Source organism: Salmo salar, chromosome 07, assembly GCF_965601325.2.
Source record: "Salmo salar chromosome 07, fSalSal1, whole genome shotgun sequence".
Lineage (NCBI taxonomy): Eukaryota > Metazoa > Chordata > Actinopteri > Salmoniformes > Salmonidae > Salmo > Salmo salar.
The window spans coordinates 7,300,348-7,312,863 of record NC_138297.1 but is presented as its reverse complement, the minus strand read 5'-3'; the positions used below and the strand labels follow the sequence as shown (position 1 = coordinate 7,312,863).

General features: G+C 39.3%; 1 protein-coding gene across 1 annotated transcript in view; it reads left to right on the top strand.

Moving 5' to 3' along the window:
- Window positions 1-5,540: 5,540 nt before the first annotated feature.
- LOC106608496 (uncharacterized) overlaps window positions 5,541-12,516 on the top strand; it is a 36,458-nt gene continuing 29,482 nt past the window's right edge. The window contains exon 1 of the mRNA XM_014206436.3: window positions 5,541-5,719. Coding sequence (XP_014061911.3) covers window positions 5,716-5,719 — 4 coding nt within the window. The 5' untranslated portion in view covers window positions 5,541-5,715. The remainder of the gene's footprint in view (window positions 5,720-12,516) is intronic.

Sequence of the window (12,516 nt, the reverse complement as noted above, 5' to 3'; positions counted from 1 at the left end):
TAACTTTACCATTCCAATTTACAATATAATAAAAAAACGAAATACCCTTTCATCAACATTTAGCACACAGACAACAAGAGAGTGATTCCCCAATTGCTGGATTTGACAGTCCCTAAAAACACATAAATTCAGCCCATGGGAAGTTGGCAACAGACACTGCCATATCTACAACCTCTGATTTAAATTCCAGATATCTTGTATTGGTAAGTGAAGCTGTCACCGGAGTAATGTGTAATGGTGATGTGGGTTTTTAATACGTTTTTCAGAAGTCAACTATAGATTTGATCAACTCAAAGTCCAAAACTGCAGCCTCTGTGAACACATAAAAAAATACAGTCTCCAACATTTTTTGGTATTTTATTAGGATCCCCATTAGCTGTTGCAAAAGTAGCAGCTACACTTCCTGGGTTCTGCACAGAAAACATGAAACATGACTTAATACAAAACATTGATAGAAAAGAACAGCTCAAGGACAGAACTACATCATTTTTTTTACAAGGCACACATAGCCTACATATCAATGCATACACACAAACTATCTAGGTCAAATAGGGGAGAGGCGTTGTGCCGTGAGGAGTTGCTTTATCTGTTTTTTGAAACCAGGTTTGCTGTTTACTTGAGAAATATGAGATGGAATTGAGTTCCATGCAATAATGGCTCTATATAATACTGTACTCTTTCTTGAATTTAATCTGGATTTGGGGACTTTGAAAAGGCCCCCGGTGACATGTCTGGTGGGGTAAGTGTGTGTGTCAGAGCTGTGTGTAAGTTGACTATGCAGACAGTTTGGGATTGTCAACACATTCATGTTTCTTTTTTCTTTCTTTTTTTATTAACATTAATGTTACAAAAAGAAGAAGTGATGCAGTCAGTCTCTCCTCAACTCTCAGCCAAGAGAGACTGGCATGCATAGTATTTATATCAGCCCTCTGATTACATTGGGCCAGCTGCAGTTAAACTAGGTCTTTCCTTGCAGCACTCGACTACCCGACTGGACAATAATCAAGATAAGACAAAACTAGAGCTCCCAGAACTTGCGTTTTGGAGTGTGGTGTCAAAAATGCAGAGTATCTCTTTATTACGGACAGACCTCTTCCCATCTTACAACCATTGGATCTATATGCTTTGACCATGACAGTTTACAATCTAAGGTCATGCCAAGTAATTTTTCACATTTTACATGTTTGACATTAGAGAAGCTTACATTAATGAAAACCCTTTGAGTTCTATTAGATAGAAAGCTCTGAATCCACGATATGGCAGTGGATGAAAAGCCATAACACATATGTTTTTCAACAACAAGTTATGGTCAATAACATCAAAGGCTACACTGAAATCTAACAGTACAGCTCCCACAATTGTCTTCTTATTAATTTCTTTCAACCAATCATCAGTCATTTGTGTCAGTGCAGTACATGTTGAGTGCCCTTCTCTTTAAACATGCTGAAAGTCTGTTGTTCATTTGTTTACAGAGAAATGGCATTGTATTTGGCCAAACTGGCAGCAAGCTTAAAGGTCTGCTGTTAGAACCATTAAAGGCTGATTTACCACTCTTGGGTAGCGGAATTACATTTGTTTCCTTCCAGGACTCAGGACAAAGACATTCCTCTAGGCTCAGATTAAAGATATGACAGATAGGAGGGGCTGTAGTCAGCTACCATCCTCACTATCTTTCCATCTAAGTCGTCAATGCCAGGAGGTTTGTCATTATTAATCGATAACAATAATTTGTCTACCTCTCCCACAATAACATTACAAAATTCAAACCTGCGATGCTTTTCAGTCATTATTTGTTTTTTTATGCATGAATATGATGGCTCTCTGCTCGCTGTTTGCATTTCCTGCCTAAGTTTTCACACTTTGTCAATAAAGTAGTCATTAAAACAATTGCCAACATCAAATGGTTTTGGGATGAATAAGCCATCTGATTTGATGAAAGATGGAGTTGAATTTGTCTTTCTACCCATAATTTCATTTAAAGTACTCAAGTTTTTTTTTTCCATCATTCTTTATATCATTGATCCTTGCTTCATAATACAGTTTCTTCTTCTTTTTGTTGAGTTAAGTCACATAATTTCTCAATATGCAGTAAGTCAGCCAGTCAGATGTGCAGCCAGACATATTAGCCACTCCTTTTGCCCCATCTCTTTCAACCATACAGTTTTTCAATTCCTCATCAATCCATGGAGCCTTGTTTTTCAATAATTGGAAGAAGCAATTTCATAAATTCATCAAGTGCAGCGTCTGGATGCTCAGACCAACAAATATTTTTGACATCATCCACATAAGTCACAGCTAAATATTTTGTATGTTCTCTTATACACTATTTTTGGCCCAGCTGTTGGAACTTTGGCTTTCCTGTATATAGCCACCATATTGTGGTCACTGTATCCAATGGGTACAGATACAGCTTCAGAACAAACTTCTACAGTTTTATAAAAAATGTGATTGATACATATGGATGATCTTCTGCCTGGAGTGTTTGAAAACACCCTGGTAGGTTGATTAATAACCTGAACCAGATTAGAGACACTGGTTACAGTGAGAAGCTTTGTCTAAGCTTGATGAAAACCAGTCAATATGCAGGTCCCCAAGAAAGTTGACCTCTCGGTTTACATCACATACACTATCAAGCATTTCACACATATTATTTAGATACTGACAGTTCACACTTGGTGGCCTATAGCAACACCCCAAAAGAAAAGGCTTTAGATGTGCCAAGTGAACCTGCAACCACAACACTACAATAACACTTAAATAAGATCTTCTCCAAGCATTACAGGGATATGGCTCTGAATATATACAGCAACACCTCCCCCATAAGCATTTCTGTCTCTTCTGTAGATGTTATATCCTTGTATTGCTACTGCTGTATTACCAAATTAATTATCTAAGTGAGTCTCAGAAATGGCTATGAATGTTATCGGATGTTAGCAAGTTATTGATTTCATGAACCTTATATATTAATATGAGCTATTTTTAGTCCTTTCCTGGGTACCCAATCAGAGATAGACATAATACTGAAGAGAGCAAACAAAACAAGAGAAGAAAATATACATTCAGCAGTCCATTCATCAATTGGTGTGTGTGTGTGCTGTGGGGTTGAACCTACGAACCTATAGGCTTGGCTCTCTCATCCCATCCAGGCTTCTGGGAGGGAGGTTGGACAATGAGCCTGTCCTAGCAGATGTAAGCAATGTCAGCAGATTTCATGGCTGGGATAAGTTCTTTCCTCTTCTGGCGCACAGCTTCAGGATATTCCTCGTTGAGGAAGATATATGTTCCTCTCAAGTTCTTTGCTCTTTCCAGAATAGCTACCTTGTCCATGAACCTCAGGAACTTGACCACTATCGACCTGGGCCGGTCACCTGGGCCAGTGGTCGGTTTTCTAGTCTTGTGGGCACTCAATTTCTCAGAGATTATTTACCTCACTTTGTCCACATACAAAGGAAACCTGCCACCACAACCACTTCTCATGTGCAGATTCTGCAACTACGTCCACAAACATATTGTTCTGCCTTGGATGTCCTCTCTCAATGACTTACAGATTGCTGTCATCTTGCCGTTCTCCTGTTTCAACTATTTGAGCTGACCTTGGGAGAACTGCAAACTGTTCTTCAGGTCCTGGACCTCTCTGGTCAGGTCGTCCATTCTTTTATTAGTTGAATCCACCAATATTTGGGCAAAACACTTGAAGCTATTTTCTTGTTGTTGTAACAACTGCTTTTAGAACTCTTTTTGTTAATTTTAAATATCCTTAATGTGTGATAGAGAGACACCACTGTCCTCAACGGTATTCCCACCGGCTTTGGTCTTTGTCCTGGTAGCTAGCAATGTAGATTACTTTGTTACTCCTCAGAGTTCAAGATCGGACAGGTCACAGGGAAGATTTAAAAAAAAAAAAAAAAAACAGCAGGGATCTAGACAGCGACAAACCCGGGACAATCCACCATCCCAGCCACATTTGGCTAACCGTGTTGCGGGCTGTGTTCAAGCCCTCAAGAAAACCCAGCTAGCTTGATAGGCAGCTAGTTAGCAGCTAGGCGAGCTGCTACGCCAAATAGCTCATCAGACCCATCCTTGGTCTGCAGGATCATTGGGCAGAGACTAGCAGTTCCAGCAACTGATGACAACTGCATCGCGGGATCCAAACAAAGAAGTTAGCTAGCTACTAAGAACTTTCCAATACACTTTCAAAACAACAACCTTTTCAAAACATCAAAACCGACCTGTCCCTCATTCGGTGTTCAACAGGAAGTGATGTGCAGTTTCAAGTTCCTTGGTGTGCACATCCCCAACAAACTAACATGGTCCAAACACACCAAGACATTCGTGAATAGGGCACAACAAAACCTATTCCCCATCAGGAGACTGAAAAGATTTGGCATGTGTCCTCAGATCCTCAAAAGGTTCTACAGCTGCACCATCGAGAGCATCCTGATGGGTTGCATCACTGCCTGGTATGGCAACTGCTCGGCCTCTGACCGCAATGCCCTACAAAGGGCAGTGCGTACGGCCCAATACGTCACTGGGCCATCCAGGACCTCTATACCAGGCGATGTCAGGGGAAGACATAGCCACCCTAGTCATAGACCGTTCTCTCTGTTACCTCACGGCAAGTGGTACCCGAGCGCCAAGTCTAGGTCCAAGAGGCTTCTAAACAACTTCTACCCCCAAGCCATAAGACTCTTGAACCTCTAATCAAATGGCTACCCAGACTATATGCATTGACACGCCCCCTCTTTCACTCTCTTGCTACTCTCTGTTTATTATCTATGAATAGTCACTTTAATAACTCTACCTACATGTACATATTACCTCAATTACCTCGACTAACCTTTGGCCCCGCACATTGACTCTGTACTGGTACCCCCTGTATATAGCCTCGCTATTGCTATTTTACTGCTGCTCTTTACTTATTTGTAACTTTTTTTTATTTTTATATATATATATATTTTTAAACTACATTGTTGGTTAAGGGATTGTAAGTAAGCATTTCACTGTAAGGTCTACACCTGTTGTATTCGGCGGATATGACAAATACAATTTGATTTGATTTGTATGTGACCAATAAAGTTTGGTTTGATTTGACTGGTTTGATTTGGTCCTTCAGAGATTGTTGAGTTTTTACATCAGGTGATGAAGGAACTGAACAGAAGACTGGAGAGACACTTTAATTTAGATGCTGCCAACATTACGTTTGTAATGTTTAGTGGATGAATTTGTATTGTAATATAATATTCATGCCTGGATTCTAGGACATCTGATTTTATACAATAAGTGCAAACTAACTGTGTCAAAAGTAGTGTTTTTCATGTGTTACTTTTATATTGTATTTATTGATTGGCATCCCTAATGTCACAATATGCTGCCTGTTTTGCTCTAGCCTAATGACCTTTACACGGAAGTAGAGAACAGGTCTTGGCAGTTAAAAGGAATGCATTATAGACATGAGACAAGGAACAGATTGGTCACCACTACAGTACCTCATATCACGTCATACCACATTACCTTTTAAAAGTGCCCACAGTCAAGATTAAGTCCTCTATGGGTGCACCACGGATTCTAAGACAAACTACTCCTGAACTTCTGAATATTGCACTATATATACTGGATACATATAACTTGGTGTAGCTCTAGTCATATATGTATTAAGAAATTATAAAATCAACCAATAAGACATTTTAGAATCAACCGAATTTCTATTTCACAATAATGGGTAAGTATTTGAATATTTATTATAATAAGCCACATTTGTACTATTTTCAACAACAACAAAAAATCTGTAAACTCACTTTGAAATACATTATCTGTCAATCATATAGAAAAGGGTCCTTATGCATTTTATCAGTACAATACCTTTGAAATGATTCATGACGTTATTTCATAGAATATCTCAGAAACCTTATTTATTTTATGTTAAGGCCAACCACCACAGACTGAATTTTTTTTCTTCATCTACTTATCAGGGATCTACAGTGTGCTACCGTTTTGGGGACATATGCTCCTACATACGTTGCTGTGCTACCTGACATTTTTATTTGGGAGCACCAGTGCACCTAGAAGAAGAAAAAAAATCACCCAGATAATAGCAGTATTATGCAAAACTGAGGTGTCACATAAAGTTTTTTAAAATGGAGATGAGCTTCAAAAGTAACTAGGATTCGTATAGATCCAATGTAGGCTATATCTCAATCTTAATTTGTTTTATGCTGATGCTCCTAAACCTTGTATTTTGGGTTTAGGTTCAAACTGCAGTTGCTACATCAATTTTTTGACCTATAAATGAATGATATAAACCTGTTGATTTTTTAAAGAATATAACTAATAAATGCCCCATGAGCTTAGGTCAACTATCGTAGACCATGAGATGCAAAATATATGCTTATTTTTCCAATTTTGTAAAGTAAATTTAAACAAACACTGTACGGCAAGCGGTACCAGAGCGCCAAGTCTAGGTGCAAAATGTTCCTTAATTAACAGCTTTTACCCCCAAGCCATAAGACTGCTGGACAATTAATCAAATGGCCACCCTGACTATTTGCATTGACACCCCCACCCTTCGTTTTTACACTGCTGCTACTCGCTGTTTATTATCACTTTACACCTTCCTATATGTACAAATTACCTCGACTAACCTGTACCCCCACACATTAAAAACCTCTACAGGATCGGTGGGTCCCCCGCGGGATGGTTGAGCTAATGTAGGCTAATGCGATTAGCATGAGGTTGTAAGTAACAAGAAAATTGAACAGGACATAGACAAATCTGATATTGGCAGAAAACTTTAATTCTTGTTAATCTAACTGCACTCTCCAATTCACAGTAGATATTACAGTGAAAGAATACCATGCTATTGTTTGAGGAGAGTGCACAGTTATGAACTGGAAAAGTTATTAATAAACCAATTAGGTGCATTTGGGCAGTCTTGAAACAACATTTTCAACAGAAATGCAATGGTTCATTGGATCAGCCTAAAACTTTGCACATACACTGATAGTGGCCAAAGTTTAAATTGCACCTGAAGTCTAATAATAATAATAGTAATAATAATTATAATAATCCAGTGTCGTGTGGCAAGGTACAGAACGGCAGGCAGGCTCAGGGTCAGGGCAGGCAGGAAGGACAAACTGGGAAAAACTAGAAATCAGGAACTAGACCAGACAGGGGTATGGGGAAAACCGCTGGTAGGTTTCGTGAAACAAAACTAACTGGCAACAGACAAACAGAGAACGCAGGTGACCTTCCCTGTGGCTCAGTTGGTAGAGCATGGTGTTTGCAATGCCAGGGTTGTGGGTTCAATTCCCATGGGGGGTCAGTACAAAAAAAAATGAAAGTATCTATTCTAACGAACACTCCAAGACCAGAAAAAGCTTTACTAGAAAGGACATTGTGACCTCTGGTGGACAAACCAGAAACTTACATCCCTCGATAACTTCACCAAAGGACCGATCGAGTTCGACAGAGAAAGACATCTACAGGTAAATATATATTGCATTTGTAATCCGAATGAACGTGTTTAGGGTGCTAAGTATTCGTATTTCTGTGAGCGTAGCTTCCAAATGGATGTACGATAAGTTGACTCTCTTTGTTTCTCCCTCTCTTCATCTTTCCCCACCCTCCTTTCCATTGTGTATCAAGCCGTCAAATCGTGTCAGTCCACTAGCCACTTTTATCTCATGTAAGTGTGTATGTGTATTCTGTTATTATTAGTTAGATAATAAATGAGTAAATCAATTTGTGTAGTACTGAATATTCAAAAGTACTAGGGTTCTTGCAAATATCAAGAGGTCTATGACGTTCAGAATGAGACTGGTGAGGAAATAAACAATAAATGACTGTTACTGATGTAACAGATATCCGTATATCTTTAGAGTCAGGAGATAGTAACTCCTTAAACAACTATTCCCATGGTGTCCCAAATTCCTAATGAGTTAATTGTTACATGATTAATTTATTTGAGTAACAACTAAACATAATTAATTGATTAAATAAATAACAGTTATCAGATTAATGATAGTCACGTCATGACACGGTTCATAAATTACATGCGGTGCTCAGGAACTTAATTGGCAGCTCACAAAAATATGTATGTCAAGGGGGTCCTTGACATGAAAAAGTTTGAAAACCCCAGATTTAGCAGACGCTATTATGCAGTGCGACTTAGTTAGTACATTCAACAAGCCGTCATATCGTGACAGTCCACTAGGGATCAGGAGTTGCAATCTACTGCAGAGATAGCCTGCAGAGTTCTGTCATACTATCCAGGTATTTGCCCAAACAATTCGAGCTTGTACTTTTAAAAATCCACCTTTCCAGAAACAAGTCTCTCACAGTTGCCACCTGTTTTAGACCCCCTTCAGCCCCCAGCTGTGCCCTGGACACCATATGTGAATTGATTGCCACTGTCGTGTCTTTGGCATCATTAAACTGAAGATTAATCTTAATAAAAAATTCTCTGTAATTATTATTACGTAATTAAACTACTTAATCATGTAACTGTAATTAACTAGGAAGTCGGGGCACCAAGAAAAATATTCAGATTACAAAGTTATAATTTTCCTAATATAACTTTCAGATATTTTAATATCTGATCACTTAGTCTTCTGATTAATGAATTATTCTTTACCTCACGTTAGTCTCATTCCAAACATCGTAAATTGTTGGTTATCTGGACAAACCCAGTCTTCACTATGAGTCATCCATACATCAATAGTCTTAAAATCATTTATTTACTAACTAAGTACTCACAGAAATGCATCACACAAACAAACAAAGTAGATATGGTTACAAAAAAATGATAGGGGAATGTGCCCTAGTGGGCTAAACCAGCATAGCGGCTTGTTAGACAGAAGGGGAGTGGGGGTCAGCTGAGAAGACACTACAGAGTTGATAATTACAACAATGGAAATGCTAATCCTTTGCACATGAACGCTCACGCATTCGGGAACAATTGCAATCAATATATATATTTACGCTCAGTGTCATCGGGATCTCTGTTGAACAGTTCGTTTCTGTTGGAGAGTTTTTGTCCGCCCTCTCGCTCTCTCTCTCTGTCGTGGTTAGAATGAAAAGTTCAGAGTGACATTCATTCATGTTATTATAGAATAGATGTTTCGGCGGTTGTCGGTCTTCGCGTTCAATGATACCGAATTCCTAGCTGCAGACTAGTAATTAATATCAAAGACTTGTTCTTATTCTGTCGGTATCGATAGTCTAAGAGTTTAACCTCTATGGGCTAGGCGGGACGAATTCGTCCCACCTACGTAACAGCCACTTGAAGCCTGTGGCGCGATTTTCAAAACCTTAAAAATCCTATTACTTCAATTTCTCAAACATATGACTATTTTACAGCTATTTAAAGACAAGACTCTCGTTAATCTAACCACACTGTCCGATTTCAAAAAGGCTTTACAACGAAAGCAAAACATTAGATTATGTCAGCAGAGTACCAAGCCAGAAATAATCAGACACCCATTTTTCAAGCTAGCATATAATGTCACCAAAACCCAGAAGACAGCTAAATGCAGCACTCACCTTTGATGATCTTCTCAGATGACAACCCTAGGACATTATGTTATACAATACATGCATGTTTTGTTCAATCAAGTTCATATTTATATCAAAAAACAGCTTTTTACATTAGCATGTGACGTTCAGAACTAGCATACCCCCCGCAAACTTCCGGGGAATTCGCTAACATTTTACTAAATTACTCACGATAAACGTTCACAAAAAGCATAACAATTATTTTAAGAATTATAGATACAGACCTCCTCTATGCACTCGATATGTCCGATTTTAAAATAGCTTTTTGGTGAAAGCACATTTTGCAATATTCTAAGTACATAGCCCAGGCATCACGGGCTAGCTATTTAGACACCCGGCAAGTTTAGCACTCACCATAATCATATTTACTATTATAAAAGTTTGATTACCTTTTGTTGTCTTCGTCAGAATGCACTCCCAGGACTGCTACTTCAATAACAAATGTTGGTTTGGTCCAAAATAATCCATCGTTATATCCGAATAGCGGCGTTTTGTTCGTGCGTTCCAGACACTATCCGAAATGGTAAAGAAGGGTCGTGCGCATGGCGCAATTCGTGACAAAAAAATTCTAAATATTCCATTACCGTACTTCGAAGCATGTCAACCGCTGTTTAAAATCAATTTTTACGCCATTTTTCTCGTAGAAAAGCGATAATATTCCGACAGGGAATCTCCTTTTCGGCAAACAGAGGAAAAAATCACAAAGGCGGGGGCGGTCGGGTCACGCGCCTAAGCCCAGAGTCCCTTGATCGGCCACTTGAGAAAGGCGATAATGTGTTTCAGCCTGGGGCTGGGATGACGACATTCTGTTTTTTCCCGGGCTCTGAGCGCCTATGGACGACATAGGAAGTGTCACGTTAGAGCAGAGATCCTTAGTAAAAGATAGAGATGGAAAAGAAGTTCAAGAAATGGTCAGACAGGCCACTTCCTGTAAAGGAATCTCTCAGGTTTTGACCTGCCATTTGAGTTCTGTTATACTCACAGACACCATTCAAACAGTTTTAGAAAATTTACGGCGTTTTCTATCCATATGTAATAAGTATATGCATATTCTAGTTACTGGGTAGGAGTGGTAACCAGATTAAATCGGCTATGTTTTTTATCCAGCCGTGTCAATACTGCCCCCTAGCCCTAACAGGTTAACCACGTGGGATGGTTAAAAAGATTCAGCAATCTACTTAAACCTTATTTCCCTCTATGATAGAGGTACTGGTCTTGTCTCAACCCTTAGCCCTCTCATAATTGAGGTAAGCTCGGTCTGGTCTCAAACCTTGTCCCTCTCGTTATCGAGGTAAGCTGGTCTGGTGATAGAAAACTCAGGTGGGGGTTTCATTCGGAACATCAAAAAGGGCTGTCTCATGACGCCAGGTCCTGTCTGTGCCCCTGGGGGTGTGCCAATGACTTAGTGAAACTTTAAACATAAATACAATTCTCTCACATTAACATCATTACATAGCATCCGTCATTTCACAAATAGTATCATCTTTACTCATTCATTTTGTACAACAATTAGATGTAAGCCTCATAACTGAGGCTATTGTATAAACAGCGTTATGGTAATGTGGCCGTATTGTCTCTCATGAGTTTCACAAAACTGTACCAAACGGACCAGTTCGTAGCTGGATTCTTCACCGATCTTTTATACATTCTCCAGAACATAAATACTGTTCGGACCTCCAGTGTTGTGAGGTGGAAGAAATTCCTTTGTTCTCTCTATGAGAACTCACTCTCTCTATACTGTCTGGCAATGAGGCAGGATCTCCTCTAGTAATTTACGACCTCTCTGACCACAGCAGCCTGAGTGTAACAGAGAGGGAGGTAGGGGGATGGTGCAGAGGTAGAGGGATGGTGCAGAGGGAGGGGGGAATAGTGCTCGCTGTACCCAAAGAGGGCAACATCATGACACCACCCATCTACAGTATCTTCAGAGTTCGTACTGTTAGGTGACCTAAACTGGCACATGCTTAACCTGTTAGGGCTAGGGGGCAGTATTGACACGGCTGGATAAAAAAACATACCCGATTTAATCTGGTTACCACTCCTACCCAGTAACTAGAATATGCATATACTTATTACATATGGATAGAAAACACCCTAAATTTTCTAAAACTGTTTGAATGGTGTCTGTGAGTATAACAGAACTCATTTGGCAGGCAAAACCCTGAGACATTTTCTGACAGGAAGTGGATACCTGATGTGTTGTATTACCTTTAAACCTATCCCATTGAAAAACACAGGGGCTGAGGAATATTTTGGCACTTCCTATTGCTTCCACTAGATGTCACCAGCCTTTACAAAGTGTTTTGAGTCTTCTGGAGGGAGATCTGACCGAACAAGAGCCATGGAACGATGATGGCCCATTAGACACCTGGCGCGCGAGTTCATGTTGGGTACCCTCGTTCCAATACGTTATAAAAGAGTATGCATTCGTCCACCTTGAATATTATTCATGTTCTGGTTAAAAAAGGCCCTAATGATTTATGCTATACAACGTTTGACATGTTTGAACGAACGTAAATATATTTTTTCCCCTCGTTCATGACGAGAAATCCGGCTGGCTTAGATCATGTGCTAACAAGACGGAGATTTTTGGACATAAATGATGAGCTTTTTTGAACAAAACTACATTCGTTATTGACCTGTGATACCTGGAAGTGACATCTGATGAAGAGAATCAAAGGTAATGGATTATTTACATAGTATTTTCGATTTTAGATCTCCCCAACATGACGTCTAGTCTGTATCGCAACGCGTATTTTTCTGGGCGCAGTGCTCAGATTATTGCAAAGTGTGATTTCCCAGTAAGGTTATTTTTAAATCTGGCAAGTTGATTGCGTTCAAGAGATGTAAATCTATAATTCTTTAAATGACAATATAATATTTTACCAATGTTTTCTAATTTTAATTATTTAATTTGTGACGCTGACTTGACTGCCGGTTATTGGAGGGAAACGATTTCCTCAACAT